The sequence below is a fragment of the Brienomyrus brachyistius genome, chromosome 21, assembly GCF_023856365.1.
Source record: "Brienomyrus brachyistius isolate T26 chromosome 21, BBRACH_0.4, whole genome shotgun sequence".
Classification (NCBI taxonomy): Eukaryota; Metazoa; Chordata; class Actinopteri; order Osteoglossiformes; family Mormyridae; genus Brienomyrus; species Brienomyrus brachyistius.
Genome location: NC_064553.1, coordinates 18,706,457 through 18,723,276, shown reverse-complemented (window position 1 = coordinate 18,723,276; position 16,820 = coordinate 18,706,457). Strand labels below are relative to the sequence as shown.

At 43.6% G+C, this 16,820-nt stretch overlaps 2 protein-coding genes across 2 annotated transcripts; one reads left to right on the top strand and one right to left on the bottom strand.

The window, feature by feature from the left end:
• The first annotated feature begins 2,222 nt into the window (after positions 1-2,222).
• LOC125716653 (E3 ubiquitin-protein ligase RNF183-like) lies at positions 2,223-3,901 on the top strand. Its single transcript, XM_048989215.1, has one exon. The coding sequence runs from the start codon at positions 2,438-2,440 to the stop codon at positions 3,197-3,199; it is 762 nt and encodes a 253-aa protein (XP_048845172.1). The 5' UTR covers positions 2,223-2,437; the 3' UTR covers positions 3,200-3,901.
• An 8,795-nt stretch (positions 3,902-12,696) lies between these two features.
• LOC125716655 (coiled-coil-helix-coiled-coil-helix domain-containing protein 1-like) lies at positions 12,697-13,289 on the bottom strand. The gene has a single exon (XM_048989218.1). The coding sequence runs from the start codon at positions 13,200-13,202 to the stop codon at positions 12,837-12,839; it is 366 nt and encodes a 121-aa protein (XP_048845175.1). The 5' UTR covers positions 13,203-13,289; the 3' UTR covers positions 12,697-12,836.
• Between the last annotated feature and the right edge of the window lie 3,531 nt (positions 13,290-16,820).

Genomic DNA, 16,820 nt, shown 5'->3' with positions numbered 1-16,820 from the left:
TGCTACTGCTTAATCCCAGTACTGCATCCAGTCAGATCTGTGCTTGGCTATGCTAGCCTGGTACAGCATTATCCAAATGCAGTAACTGAGCAGATCCATGCTGAACTATGCTAGCCTGCTACAGCCTATTCCCAATTTGGTCATTTAAAAGATCCATGCTTGGCTATGATAGCCTGCTACAGCTTTATCCTAATGCAGTAACCAAACAGATCTGTGCTCAGCTATGCCAGCCCGATACAGCTTTATCCTAATACAATAACCAAACAGATCTGTGTTCAGCTATGCTAGCCTGATACAGTTTAGTCCTAATACAGTAACCAAACAGATCTGTGTTCAGCTATGCTAGCCTGATACAGCTTAATCCTAATGCAGTAACCAAACAGATCTGTGCTCAGCTATGCTAGCCTGCTACAGCTTAATACCATGCTGGCAGCAGCATTACCAGCTGGTTCTGTTTTTTTTTTTTTCTTTAAAATTTCCATTGTTTTTCAGTTTACCACAATTTAAAGGGATAGACCAACATTTTTGTTACCGTCTATTTTCTCAAAGCACTAAGCATACAAACACTTAAAACCATTCTGCTTATCTTTAGAGCTAACTGCTGTTGATGCTCTTGACATTTGTGTCCAAATGTAAGCCAGATGCAGTCTATAAGTGTGCAGTTAGTGGTGATGTCAGCTGAATACTGTGGAGGCTCAAGCCAATGTACGAAAAGCCAAACGAAGATTCTTTTTAATTGGGGAAAAAACACAATAGCTGCGGTGATGGAACAATCTTCTATTTATCCTCATCAGTGATGAGCAACATGATCTCACCCGGGCAATTAACAAGAAGAAAGCATCAAGTAAGTCTCTCTGATGATGTAAAAAGGAGAGCACGACTCAGATACAGTAACTGTCCATGGGAGTTACACGTCAATCACCCCTTCATTCCCTTATCAATATCTATCTGGCTTCCCCTTAAAATACTGCAATAAAATCTGAGAACGTCTAAAGTTTAATGTCACATCTGATCCCTTGGTATTATAAATGTGTTATACCAGAAAATAGGTCATTTTCAGAAACTTTATACGTTATAATCTCTTCATAGAAGCCCGGAAATTGTTGTTGAATATAAAAGTTATCATTATAAAAATTAAGTTGTATCCAGTCTAAACTTGGTTTAAACATGTTGTAAATACGTCTGCTACTGGCAACTATACTGCCTTTAAGACAGTAGGCACTTTGTGGGTCTGCCTGCACATCTTGGATTTCAGCACCCCTGCGGTGGGACAGCGCCCTTCCTGGGTAGACAGGGTCTGCAGCGCAGACGTGGGAGGCAAAACGATCCATCTGGATCACAGAGCTTGTCAAAATCCAGACTGCGCCTTACTCATATGGCGGCCCTATTAAAGTGGTAGCTATCAGAAAAATCACTATGGTTTCTAGACGATTTGATTTTCAAAAAAAGCTTGAAATACATTTTACAGCATTAAATATCTACCTTGTAGCTACAGTTGTTACAGGTTAATATCTCGCATGTATGCACAATGCTGTAAATATCACTATATAGTCTCTTTGAACGTAGTTGTTTTTATGTTTTAACAGAAATAAAATCAAGAATCCTGACCAAATCGAGCACATGTACCTTGGAAAAAGAAACGGCTCGATAACCTATTAAATAAAACACCGGTAGTGACAGGGACTTTTTCTACATGAATGTCTAAGTACATCCCGCTTCTTCAGTTGATGAATTCATACATCGATTAATGTAGCCTATTTCATTTGTTTCATTAGCATTATATTTGCCCTATAATTCAATTAACACCTTATAAAAACGAAGTGTGAATTATAAGATTTTACTAGATTCGTCGTAAGACCCGACATATAAAATAAACAATGCGGATAAAAGTCCCCATTAGGGTTAATAAACTTTTAATTAAAAGGTTGGTATGTTAAAATACAGATACATTTTAGTATCAGTTGGTGAATTTTCAATGCATTTTAAGCTTATTGTGTTTTTGACCCTGGTTTCTTAATTTCAGTTATATGAATTCCCTTTACCTGTTATTAGTTTTATTTCTATTTTAGTAGTTCTTTAGGTTCAGGTGAAGTTTGTGCGGAGCTAAAACAAGCTTTGATGAAGATATCGGACCGGACTCAAGCTGCCAGTCTCCTCCTTACTCATCCAACCGTAGGCGGATTAGGGAAGTGAGGAAAAAAACGGCATTGAAATAACCCTCATTACATCACCAAGTTTCCATCCCAAAGGGGTGCAGTTTTAACATCCAGCACCAGAAGACAAGCACCAAAGAAGGGGGGAAGAAACCGGGCGTTTTAGGGGCATATTAAACCGCGATCGGCGATGAACCGAAACAGGGAGTTTCTAGACGCAATCTTAGAGAAGTGTAATGTAAGACTGTGCGTTTTGCAGGAGCGTGTGACCGCCGGAAAATGAAATGGCAGGGGCGAGCGGGGCCGCTGGCGGACCAGAGCAGCGGGATGCAGCGGCTTCGCCTTATGAGGACTACGAGTGCAAGATCTGCTACAACTATTTCGACCTGGATCGCCGCAAGCCCAAGATCTTGGAGTGTTTGCACACGTTTTGCGAGGAGTGCTTGAACACGCTGCATCTCCGGGAGGACCGGCCATGGCGCATCGGATGCCCGCTGTGTCGCCACAGGACTCCCGTCCCAGAATACCGTATACAAAACCTCCCCAACAACACAAAAGTGACAGAGGCTTTCCCGCTCTATATCGAGTCGGATCCCCTGCCCCAGGACAGCTTGCCCCCGCACCCACCGCCTCTTCACCCGGCTCTTGCAGCCCTGCGCGGCGAGGAACCCGCAGGAGCGGCTGCAGGAGCCCCTGACACCCAGGCTGGCGCATCTGCCACTGGCGTGTTACCCGATGTCGCCGCGGCATACGGATCCGGCCGCCACGATAGCTGCCAGAACTGCAAACGGGCGGCGCTGACCACTGGTTGCGTTTGCGCCATATTCGCATTCCTCTCCATGCTTGTGCTCCTCTTCATGGGCCTGATCTTTGTGCATAACTATAACAGCCCTCCCTCCCCGGCTGGGCCCATCTGTCTCTCGGTCGCCAGCATCTTGGCCATGTTTTCCGTTGTTGTCACATGGCTAATCTGCTGGTTGAAATACCGGCCTGAACCCGAGACATCGCGCACTTCTGCGCCTAACGCGAACCGAAGAAGTGCGTAAAAATGGGTTTGCGCAATTCTCATATTCATCATTTTCGTAATTTTAGACCTAATTTCTATTCGCAATAAGGGTAGGCTATAAAAATATCTATGAATTAACAAAAATACAATGTGTGCGCCCACCCCTATTTTTTTAAATTACGTTAATAATTCTTATAGTTTTACATGGTTTCCCGGTAGGTTTTATGTTTTTGGTTTGTCGCTGCGTGTAATCAGTATAACCCTGTTCTGTGGAGTTTAAACTTCTGTGGGACGCGAGTAAGATGTAAGAATTCATCGCTTCATGTAGTTATGGTTGCAACCATTAATTATTAAATATACATATACATATTAAAGGAAACCATTCTCAGTGTTCATCGTATAGAGATCCTGCTGAATATATGACGTGTGAAAAAGGTGCTGCTGAAAATTACAGGTTGAGTTTACATTGAGATGTGATTGAAAATTAAGCTACATTTATTTCAAAAAGCTTAAACATGTGGACGTTTGTATGTGAAGGTGTTTCGGTTTCGTAGGTATATATCGAGATTATGATGCAGTAGGTAGAGTTTTTTGTTTTTGGGTATTGAGTGGGTGGGTGCTGGGTTTCATACGTGGGGCAAAAGAAGATTCTCACAAAAAAATGACATATGTCGCTGTTAAAGCTTTTAAAGCTCAGATATGTCCAAGAAACAATATAATGATGCACTTAATCAAATAAATTATGAATGTGAATTGTTTCTATGACAAATAAAAAGAAAACGCAATTTGCAGAGTCTTTAGTGTCGATAACTAACAGCAGTACTACTTCTGCTAGGCCTATTGTTATTATTATTATTATTACTATTATTACTGTTGTTGCTGCCGCTGCTGCTGCTGTTGTTATAACGATCGACTATACTTTAAGCAAAAGCATCAGTTGAAATTCTGTCCCGTGTTTCCAGAAGGTCCGTGGATTCCATCACTAGTATAAAAATGTACAAGTGAGTAGTCCTGTTTACATCAAATCCCGCTGCTCACAGTTTCACGTTGCTTCGCGTTTCTTTGTTGTACACTTCGGCCCTCTAAAGGCTACACAAGGTATGAGAATATGACATAATGTCCAAACCAAATGTTAGATAACGTCAAAACATTACGTTTTCTTTATATAAATAAATGTTTTCTTGATATAAATAAAACATGGGGTGCCGCTAGAGATTTTGGGCCCCATGAAAGAATATCATATTGGCCCCCCAGGCCAGACCAGTCCAATTATGTTCCAAATTTTTATGTCTTCTGTCACTCAGTGTTTCTTGCTAGAGATGAATCCCAGCCCGAATCCTTCCTTCGGGAGGTTGCTATGCAGCGAATGTTCTGTGCACATTCTGCTGCTGATGACTAACACATATTGGTGATTTAATGAAAAAACATTAATAAATAAGATATTTTTATAGAATACATTGTGGGTCAGTTTGGTGCAATAGTCTGGAAATACCAAATATTTCCATAGTTTCTTTCCTTTTTCCATACATATCCAGACTTTAAATACCAAAGTCAAATTCCGTACTTTTCCACATAGGAATCCTAAGTATAGGACGATAGGGGACCTGAAGCCAGTTTCTGGCAGCATGTAGCTGGGGAACTGCCTGGGTGGGATGCCAGTTCATTGTAGGGCAGACACGTTATAGGCAATTTACATCCACAAATTCACCTGCATGTTGAAATCAGTATCCAGAGGAAAATCTGACAACATACAGAGAACATACATGGGCCTAGATATGAACTCCCTATAAACTCTATAGCGGTCTGAAGTAGGAATGGGATCCACGGGACCAGCAGTCCACAACTTAAACGTATATATAGTTATGTTAGCTATGATACTGAAGTTAGGAAACTTGAAAGGAAACACATGGAAATCGCAGTCCGAAGAGTGGTTCAGTTTTGACATCAACACGTGATTAATGACGTCCGAAGCTACGTTCGGACCACAACCACGTGACTGCTTCGGCTTCGGAGTCATGAGGAAGTATGAATGCCGGCCCGGTTGTTGTCGTATCGGTCGAGCGTCTGCGTTGCAAATCGATAGTGAAAAGAAAGTAGTGATGGAATAAAACAGAGACGTCTCTAGGTATTGGAAAAATCAGAGGCTAAGTCAAGTTTACTTGGGGCTTGACTTTTTTTTTTTTTTTTTTTAAGGAAGATTGACATCGCGGCTAAAACACTCGGGTCTAGGCTTAAAATACGCGGGCTATAGCTATAACTAATATCAACATTCATAAGGCAGCAAGTGATTTCACAAGACAAAAGTCGACTGATTCGATGACGTCAAATTCAGCGCCTGCCAACGATTAATTCCCTTTGACCACCAAGTGCCGCTACTGTGCACCATATAACCACACTTCGAGTAACGATTCCTTTTTCGGACACTGGGAAAGGCAGCTTCATTGCTTCAGTGATGGTGTCGACATCACCACTGTATAATATTCATCCATCCATTTTCCAAACCGCTTATCCTACTGGGTCGCGGGGGGTCCGGAGCCTATCCCGGAAGCAATGGGCACGAGGCAGGGAACAACCCAGGATGGGGGGGCAGCCCATCGCAGGGCACACTCACACACCATTCACTCTCACATGCATTCCTACGGGCAATTTAGCAAGTCCAATTAGCCTCAGAATGTTTTTGGACTGTTTTTGGAGCCTATCCTGGAAGCAATGGGCACGAGGCAGGGAACAACCCAGGATGGGGGGCGGAGTACCCGGAGGAAACCCCACGACGACACGGGGAGAACACGCAAACTCCACACACATGTGACCCAGGCGGAGACTCGAACCCAGGTCCCAGAGGTGTGAGGCAACAGTGCTAACCACTGCACCACCATGCCGCCCCCCTGTATAATATTATTTACAATAATAATTTTTCACTCATGGAATAGCAATATCTTATTTTGCAGATCTTGGTTTCCAGAATCCATAGCAGCTTTCTATTTTTGCTTCAGTAGAATGTATTCCTTCTTTTGTGATACGCTTGGTGTATATTAACAGATCCTTCATATAGTACTTTGAAAATGAACCATTATAATTTGTGAAGAAGGAGTGACATTGATTAGCACTGTTGCCTAATGTCTCTGGGACTGGGGTTCAAGACTCTGCCATGGTCCTGTGGGTGTGGATTTGCATGTTCTCTCTGTGTCACCTTGGGGTTTATTTAGGGTACTCTGGTCCCCCCCCCACATTCCAAAATCATGCTGCCTGGGAGGGAGGAATGTTAGCACTTTTTGTTCTGCAGGCTTCATCACGCTATGGGCTTGTTCCACCTCTGTGTCCCCCTGCAGCTATGAATTGGGAAAGACTGCAACCTGTTTGCTATAATTCCTGTCCTCTGGTCCTTTCTTCCACACGTAGCTAATGCAGTAATGCAGTAATACAGGAAATGAAACCTCACTCTAAAACAAACCTGTAAAACAAAACTCTTATGCCTGTGGGGAGGCCGTTTTCCAAAGTTTGAGTATGGTGCCTCACCTGTTTTTTTTTTTTTTTTATAATAATAATTATAATGCAACTGCGGTGCTCTCCACACCTAGTTTACATTTTTATTTACATTTATACACTGATGTTTTGGGGCCCCCTGTTGGTCACAAACAGTCACTACACTTAAATTTCTTTCTTTTTACGAGGTCCTGAAGCAGCGTGTTCTGTGACGATCTTCTGGTCCCGCTTGCTAGCTATTTATTTCGGTGTTGCAACATTTCTAATTGGACACCAGAAATAACAAACCCTCCTGGTTTTATATCAGCCTCAGTCACTCGGACTGGCCTCCTCCAATGTCCATTCAAGAGTTTAGATTTATCAATGGTGACACCAAGAGTAACTGCGAAAAAACTTACAGATTTTAAGGAAAAATTATGAATTTAAAATGATCATCAAAGCCATGTCATACATTGCTGCTCATGTGCATCTGGAAGGAGCAAAGGGTAAAAGCAGATTTTGACATGCTAGGACCAGTAGTACATTCATTTCATTTTGAGATTCTAGATAGGCCACATACAAATAGTGTAAAATTTACATTTATACACATTTTGAAGGAAAGAGCAATATATTTCCTTAGACCGTTTTTTCAGATTTGCTGTGCTGGTAACATTTCACTGTAGTGTCCCTCAATGGCAAAATCTTTGCTGCCAAGGAAAAAAACATCAATCCAATCAATCAATCATCTAATCTAAGCACCCCCACCCCTGTGCATGCATTACAGAATTCAGCACTAATACATGGGTACACAGATGCATGGTGGGTAAACAGAGCAGGGGTTTAATTGGGGGGGGGTGAAGATGCATCTCTTTCCTTGCTGTCTTATACCCCATTTACACACTGAAACCCGTGTATTGATGCTATATTACCATCATGGCTTTGTGTGGGAATGGGACAAAGCGGCAAAGTCTAACCATTAATCTATCCGCTGACGACCTGGTAACACTGACTATCTGACAGGGCTGCAGGGTGAATGCGAAACAGTAACAGGTTACCGTGTTTGAGAAGGGTGTGGGGGGGCTTTTTGCCCTTTATTCACTACATTGATATCAGTTGGGAGTATAGGACAGCCGTTACTCACTTCCCACAACTGATCCGCTATATTTGACTGAGTGAAGGTCAAACGTCTCCTGCGGTCACCTTTCCCTTTGCTGCCACTAAGCAGCGCAGCTTCAGTTTTCATGCAATTTGCCTCAAAATTTGACAGGCCCAGACGTATATTACTACAATATGTCTGTTGAATTTGAAAAAGACTGGTCAATTTTTTTTCCATTATCGTGCAAGTGGAATAAGTGCCCGAGGCCCAATTCTCTTTGCTAATACCATGTGGAGCTGCTTCGGTTTTGGTGAGAATTACTGCAAAATTTGATCAGCGGAGAATCTGAAAAAGATCTGAAATACTTTTAAAGTTAGTGTGTCTTTAACAGCTGCCATTTCCTTCCTTTGCTGCCACACAGTATCGCTGCTTTCATTTTAGGGCAATTTGTCTGAAAATTAAGGCAGGCATAGAGCTTCATTCATACAGTGATTTTGTGAAGCAGTAATTATGTCTATCAAATACTTTTCAACTTAACATATTCACAAGGTCAAATGTAGTCACAAGGTCAAAAGTAGGGTTTGAAAAAGGTCTGTCAAATGTGAATCATCACACTGAGACCAGCGGCAGACCAGCCTCAAATCTATATGTATTCCTTGTCTGCGGAATACAATAAAGGCAACATGTAATTTACTTGCATTTAATACTTAAATATCTATACAGTATATCAGTCTTGCAACTGTTTATTGAGTGCAGAGTCACCATTGGTGTCATAGAATAGAATAAACCTTTATTATCCCCCAAATGAGAAATGTAAGTGTTACAGAGCTCGGATTGGATTGGATTGGAAAAGCCCTTTATTGCTGATGCAATATACCATGGCACCAGTCACAAGTACCGGTGAAGAGCAGGCCATCAACCGACCTTACATATACACAGACATCACAGTAGGGGGAAGACCGGTCGGGAGACAGGGGAAGTGAGAAGAATAGAAACAGGATAACATGGTGGGAGAGGAGGAGAATAAAAAAACACCCCCCAGATTGCACTCCAGTAGGGAGTACATTGTGGGAACTGAAAAAAACACCTCAGCAACATAAGCACATGGGCACTACACCTTACATAAAAATGACACGACTTGCAACGGGTAGGGGAAAGGGGGTGTGGAGGTGACCCAGCAGAGACAGACAGCCATCCGGTCCTGCTGCCATAGAGGCGCTGGTCACAGACCCGCCTGTTCACGCTGGGGGTATGAAGCGGCGAAGGCGTGGGATGGGGGGAGGGTAAGTCCTTGGGATTGGGGGAGAGGAATGCAAGAGAGTCTCACTGCCTTGTTCTTCTGGGGGAGTTGTTAGTTCCAGCAGCAGCCTTGGCCAAGGCCAGTGCTGATATGGGGGAGCCAAATACTTGATAGAATAAGGTTGTTTGGGTATCCATGCGAGGAGCTGAAATTTCCAGCTCCTCTAATGTCCACGCTGATCTCCGCCATCCAATAATTTTTTGCAAAGCTGTTAGCTTCTCCATGATGTTATCCAGTTTGCGATCCATTTGCACAGTCTGCACAGTCTGAGTGCTAACAGCTCTGCCCACTCCATCAATCATTCCGGCCAGCCTAGTGGGGCTTTGAGAGGCTGTCACCGTCTTCTTCAATCTTTGATAAACCAGGGCAATGCCTAAGCCAATGAGCATAATACCTGTAATCATGGTTCCGAATAGGTAGATGTCTTCAATGTCCTCCACGGAAAGAGCTGCCAGGCACACGACCCTCCACCGCTCCCATCCGTCCATCGTGTAGCCAGCTGCGTACGTTCCTGCAGGACAGTCAGGTTCCCCCAACCCTAGGCTTCTCGTCGAGAAGATGGTGTCAATTGCGTTGAGAGACCAGCTGATCAAATCCATAATTTTTCGTGGTTTGGAGAGCAGGGCTGAGAGAGTCTCTTCACAGACACAGTATAAGACAGTAGACTAGACGAGACGAGAGGAGAGGAGCGAAGCAGGGAAGATAAGGGGAGGGAGAGGGTAAGAAGTGCGACCGCCTCCGTTGAGAGCCAAACGAGAATTATACAAAAGGAATATAGAAGAACAGGTAGGTCAGTTGTCTATACACACACACAACCAAAGTTTTGATCTATCCCAAATAGCTTGGGAAACCAGGCAAGGGAACACCCTGAACAGGAGACCGGGCTGTCACCGAGCAAACACACATGCATCTACTGTGAGAGAAAAGTCATGCATCATGTTGAAGGCATGCAAACCGCACACACACAGTCAGGGCAGGATTCAGATCCCCAACCCGGAGCTGTGAGGTCACAGAGCCACAGTGCCACCCGACAGAACATATCACATGGCCCATACATTTATCTTTATTAACCCATTGTAAATCACCATGCATTTTGGGAGTTCTGAAAATTAGCGGAAAGTTTAAGTCCTCATATGCAAAAAGGCATGCATTCCTTCTCAACACATAACTCACCAGTGAAGCTAGATGACTTTTCTGTGTGCTGGTCCTGCAATTCTTCATGTGTGAAGGTATGCATGTCAGCCTTTACGTATAACTGCTCTTTCTCTGAGCTGATGACGTCTGGAAATGTAAGCATTTTAAAACCAGCAAGCTCCTATACTGATCCACAATCAGATTTCCCAGCCCCAATCCTAGAATTAACCGGTCTTGGGTCTACAACTGCTTAACACAAAACTAATAAACATTCAACCAATCCAAGAAGCCAAAACACAGATGCTTAATTAAAGCTTCACTGGCACATCTAATCAGATTTGTGTTATAGACATTGATTGGTGTAAAGTGCAGAGTGCACCGCACACCTGATCAAGGTGTTAATTTACTTGATATAGGGTTGTGACTGAGCTAGTATGGTAAAAATTGGGTCACTTTATAAAAAGGTTGAGAACCTCTGATCTACGCAGACCCTATTTTTTTAAACCATGTTATTAATGTTGCAGAAAACAGAACCATACCTAAGAAGCTATGAAAAATACATGACTTGAAACAAGTCTCTGTTCTGACAGAGCCTAACCTAAACCTTTAACTAGATACCCTAGTCTAGGTTGACCAGATAATCCATATCGGGGCACACACACTTTAAGCTAGGACAGGATTTGTATGTTACCATTTCAATTAAAAGGTCCTGGATTTCACTTAAGCACTGAGTTCTTGCTGCGTGCTGATTGGTCAGTCTCATGTAATCATGCATGTGCCACTAATGTTAATGTGAAACAGCTGGATGAGTCTTTCAATCAAGGAAACAAACCAATCAAAGCACAAGAAGAACTTAACTATAGCCAAGCGCAGGAGCCTTTAAGTTTTAAAGTAGTTTGTAAAACCTGAAGAAGCTCTATGTGTCCTCCTTGACATGGATTACGTGGTCACCCTACCTAAACTAACCTTACAATTACATTTGGATTAAATGAAAAGTTTTGTAGTATAATACCATTATATTTACATGGTTTGGAAAATAATGTTTTGAAATTGATTAATGTTTCCTCCTGTTTTTTAATACTGACCACTATTTAACAGTCACTTTTATTGAAACCAAGGTCAAACCAGTTCAAGTCCAACCAAGCGAGATAAATTCCATCCATCCATCCATTTTCCAAACCGCTTATCCTACTGGGTCGCGGGGGGTCCAGAGCCTATCCCGGAAGCAATGGGCACGAGGCAGGGAACAACCCTGGATGAGGGGCCAGCCCATCGCAGGGCACACTCACACACCATTCACTCACGCATGCACACCTATGGGCAATTTAGAAACTCCAATTAGCCTCAGCATGTTTTTGGACTGTGGGGGGAAACCGGAGTACCCGGAGGAAACCCTACGACGACATGGGGAGAACATGCAAACTCCACACACATGTGACCCAGGCGGAGACTCGAACCCGGGTCCCAGAGGTGTGAGGCAACAGTGCTAACCACTGCACCACCATGCCGCCTCCTCAGATAAATTCATGTGACATAATTCATAACGTTTTTCAAATCATGCGACGTAAATACACCATCTGATTGGTTTCTCCAGCAGAGCTGTGACTCACTGTGGCTTCTGTTGAAGATGGGGACTCCAGTTTGCTGCTTGGATTGGAGTTGCACTTAAGTTGCACAAACAGTGACTTGAGACTCGTCCTCTAAAGACTTGAGACTTGACTCGGACTCAAGATCTAGCATGCTGAATGTAAAAAGAACAATTTCTTACTCTCTGGAGGACCATTACTTGAGGATAACGTGTTCAAAGTGATCATATACCAAACTCTACATGTAGTGAACAGAGTTTCAAAACCACCTCAGGATCTTGGTGCCTTGGGATTTATCAACGAAAACAACCAGTCCGCGTCCCCAGAGCTACTCTGTCTGTTCTGTGGAGTGTCAACCCATTCAGCTGAGTCACATTATCCACTGATTTGCAAAACAGCTGGAATTGCTAGTTTGGTGGGATTAGTTGGGATTAGTGATTAGCCTAGCTTGCAGTCCTCTACTTTTGCCCCGCTTCTGTGACCCACTTCTTCATTCTTCTTCTTCGTACTTCTTTCACTGAGGCCATAGTCTACTTTGAGTGTAGCAGCTCGCTAAGTTGACTTAGCTCCCACAGCCAGTGATTCTCATAAAGATTAACCTTTGACTCAGGGAATGACTTTCTGGCCTCACTGGAGCTCTGCTTTGGATTCATGTAGCTTTAAAAACTCACATCAAAGAGCCGAAAGTCAGACATCTTTCATAGCAGGCAGACTCTAATTTTCACTCAACCTAATATGACTCACCTTTCCGGCTGCCTTTGTAAATGTCATTTAGTTCCTTCAAAGTGCTTTTACATGTCGCATTTCCATTATTTGTTCCAACCCCACACGCATGTGTGCGGGCAAATAGGATATTTTATCAGTCTATTTGTTTGCCTGAGACAGGACAGAGACCATTATCTTCCAGCCATGCAGACAACGTATCATAAGCATTTAACCTTAACTAGTATCGGTGTGAAATTGCAAAGGATATAAAGATTACAATGTACAAGTCACAGTTCTGCCTGCAGATCTCGCACCTTCTGCTGCCATTTTTGCCTGAAGGCTGCTAAATACAAGAAGAAAATGCACACCACAACTGCACCAATCTGAGGCAGCCCTAAATCTCTTTAAAATGATTGGGATATCGCTTCAGTAATGTGTTGGCTTGCTTAGGGTACAGGACTCCGTGCTGGCCAACAGTCCCATCTGCTTTTGCTTTTCTTGCAGCCTCTGCCTTCTCAGCACACTTGAAGAATGCCTGCACCTCACTGGAATACAAGGCATCGTTGAACTCATGCTCCTTCCAGCACGCCATCAGCAGGGACATCTCCATAATGCACGTGGCCTCTCCTTTTTTCATTTTACGATTCGCCACCTCATCCTTCAAGGCCAGAGGCTTGTTAGGCTTAAGGACCGGTTTTCCCACGGTTTTGCTCAGCATCCGACTGAGTTTCTGCTGCAGTGCAATCCCCTGCGAGCTCATGGTCAGTGCAAAGCCGTCACAAGATGCTGTTTGTCAGAATCCAGGTCATGAACCATAAACGAACGATGACCTACAGCCTGAGTGGCTGCGGTTGTTAAAGCCCCCCTTTTTTTCAACAGGCGTGGACTGCTTTGGGCCCTTCATGGTACGGATTGGGAGGCGCAACGAGAAACGTTGGGGGATACTGTTCAAATGTCTGACCACTAGAGCTGTCCACGTAGATATTTTATCCAACTTGGACACCGACTCATTTTTAATGGGCCTTCGCCGATTTATTGCCCGAAGAGGAAAACCAGCAGAACTCTTATCGGATCAGGGCACGAACTTTAAAGGAGGTGAGAGAGAGCTCCATCAGACATTTCAGTCATTGCACCCCATACTACAACAGCAATTAGCTAAACACCAGATCAAATTCCGATTCAATCCCCCTGGCGCACCTCACTTTGGAGGGGTCTGGGAACGAGAGATCAGGTCGGTCAAGGCCGCATTATATACCACAGTGCAAGCCCAAACAGTTACAGAAGAGGTCCTAAGAACGGTTTTAGTTGAAGTGGAAGGGATTCTAAATTCCAAGCCACTAGGCTATGTATCAACCGATATTGCTGATCCTGATCCAGTTACCCCAAACCTTCTGTTGATGGGGCGGCTTGACCCGTCATTGCCTCAGGCAGTGTACACTGAAGCAGAGCTACTAAGCCGCCGTCGCTGGAAGCACTCACAGGTTCTTGCAGATCAGTTCTGGGTTCATTTCATTAAATATTATCTCCCCGCACTCCAGACTCGTTCTAAGTGGCAAAGGGATGCCCCCCCACTGCAGCTGGGTACAGTAGTTTTGATAATGGACCCGCACCTGCCAAGAGCACTCTGGCCAGTAGGCCGTGTTACCAAGGTCATCCCAGGAGTGGACGGACGAGTCCGAACAGCGGATGTTCAAGTGAAGGATCACAATTACACCAGGCCTGTTGCTCGACTTATCCCTCTCCCTGCTATTCCAGACACAACTTCAGACTCGGACAGCCCCTTTTGAATTATACAAATTTGACAATGCAAATTTGGGGGCGGCTGTGCTAAAGGGCTGCGGGTTTAGTCTGCCTGTTATGCTCAGCTCGCACCCTGCGAGTCCCGCCCAGTTCCTGCTCTCATTGGACGACTTCGCCAGAGACACGTGACCAATAGGGACTCTGACTGAGGCAAGCGTAAACTGGACGTTATCCCCGCCAGGTTTTCCCTTTCTTCTTTTAGAACGCGGGTTTAGTCATATCGGGAAGGGAGCGATATACCGCGCTGGGAATCTTTGATTGTGTGCGTTCAGATACCCGTAAGTTTCTACATGTGCATTGTACAAGAGTGTTTATGTTGGGATATTATATACAGTTAATCGTAAATGAGTCCCTTAAGTGCGGCGAACGTTTTATTTTCTAACTTGCTGCGTAGATTTATGTTTCATTTACCTCGGATGTCATGCAATGCCTATGTTTATTTTTAAATGGTTTATAATGGAATGGCCGCTTAAAGTTACCGTAAGACAATGTTGAAGGTAATATTGTGAACTGTTTATTTGTCTTACGGTAACTTTAAGCGGCCATCCCGCAAGTTTAATAGAATAAACAATCATAATACACAAAGTAATATAAATAAGATTTGTTGAGATAAATAAGTATGTAAATATAAACCATTTAAAAATAAACATAGGCATTGCATGACATCCGAGGTAAATGAAACATAAATCTACGCAGCAAGTTAGAAAATAAAACGTTCGCCGCACTTAAGGGACTCATTTACGATTAACTGTATATAATATCCCAACATAAACACTCTTGTACAATGCACATGTAGAAACTTACGGGTATCTGAACGCACACAATCAAAGATTCCCAGCGCGGTATATCGCTCCCTTCCCGATATGACTAAACCCGCGTTCTAAAAGAAGAAAGGGAAAACCTGGCGGGGATAACGTCCAGTTTACGCTTGCCTCAGTCAGAGTCCCTATTGGTCACGTGTCTCTGGCGAAGTCGTCCAATGAGAGCAGGAACTGGGCGGGACTCGCAGGGTGCGAGCTGAGCATAACAGGCAGACTAAACCCGCAGCCCTTTAGCACAATCGGGAAAATTCATCGCAGCATCTTAAAGCACTTATGTAAGTCGCTCTGGCTAAGGGCGTCTGCCAAATACTGTAAATGTAAATGTAACTGCACCTCCTGTCACACTTAAGCCCAGGGAGCCTGTCTCCAAGCTCGACAGGGTTCATGACCTTTGCAAGAGCAGCTGACCCCTGCACCTTGTGCTTTTTAAAGAATATGTCCTACTCAGCTGCACCTAAAAATGTGTAGCTCACTGAAACAAACCCAAATTTGGTGACAGATTAGTGACAATGACAATTCATCTACACTGTGCATGTCCTTAGCTAAGCTCCCCACTGCATTATGGGAAAGTTGTCATGGGTGAACCATCACTGTGACACACTGTCTGGCTGCCTGCAAATTGCTTATTTTCCATGACCTTTGTGTGTTTCTGTTGAAAGGACTCAAACTTCCAATGTTTGGAATTTAATTTAGGAGAAGTTGGGTGCGGCTGTACGGAAATGAATAAATAAAAAATCAATAGCATTAACAAAAAAAACCACAATAGCTAAAACAATAGCTCTGTAGGTTATTCTTTTCTATGCACAAAGGGCTTTCATTCCATTAACAAATTAAGTAAACATGCTATTAGAACAACATATATTCCCCAAACAGCTCCATCACCCCTCCCTCCATCTAATCTCTGCTTCTCCCACATCCCCCCCAACCTCTACGATTTCTAGAATTTCTGGATGGAGCAACTGGAAATGTGAAAGTCAAAAAATGTGTTTTTACCCGAATGCTGAGAGTCCTAGTCGTGACACATGACTCTGAAATGACATCTATTCACATGTGCAAATTTGCACAATCTTTCCCCAAGCATGAGGTGGGTAATTGAATTTGTTTTGCGTAGGGCCTACATGTAACTACACTATGCAAAATGAGCATTGTTCTGCATGCTGAAAATAGATTTTTCGTTTTAACTGATAAAGTAAAGCACACCTCTCATTTCATATGGGGTGAGCAATGACGGCGAAAGCTGCACTTCCTTAAAGTGACAGTACAGGCAAGTCAAACACTTCAGTGTGAAAAATTCCCCAGTGTGAATGGACATATTTTTAACTTAAACAAAACGTTCCTCTGCCCGAATCAGGATTTGGTGAAGTTAAAAATAATCTTAAATCAGCCTGGTTGCATTGTGACAGTGGTCTCTGTAATTTATATATGCAATATGCATAGAGCAAATTGCACCCCTATCCTGTGAAAGTGAGCATGCTAGTTCCAGGAATTTAATCTTAACTATGCACCCCCCACCCCTCTATCAAGGCACTGGAGAGTCACAGCAGGGTATGTGGTGGCTCTCCTGTTGCTCCCTCACTCCACTACCATGAATCACACGCTGCTCTTCACCATCATCACTGAGTGTAAGAAGCTCCTCCAAGAGGAGATGGGGTCCCATGTCACCAAGGTTCCTGGTAATGTCACCTCTGTCCCTGAGGCTAAGGCTAGCACCAAGCCTTACGACAATGCCTACTTCTACATCCTCTTTGTCATGTTGT

What these genes read in the sequence shown, in the direction of transcription:
- LOC125716653 (XM_048989215.1), top strand. Translation starts at nt 2,438, where the DNA reads ATGGCAGGGGCGAGCGGGGCCGCTGGCGGACCAGAGCAGCGGGATGCA.
- LOC125716655 (XM_048989218.1), bottom strand. Translation starts at nt 13,202, where the DNA reads ATGAGCTCGCAGGGGATTGCACTGCAGCAGAAACTCAGTCGGATGCTG.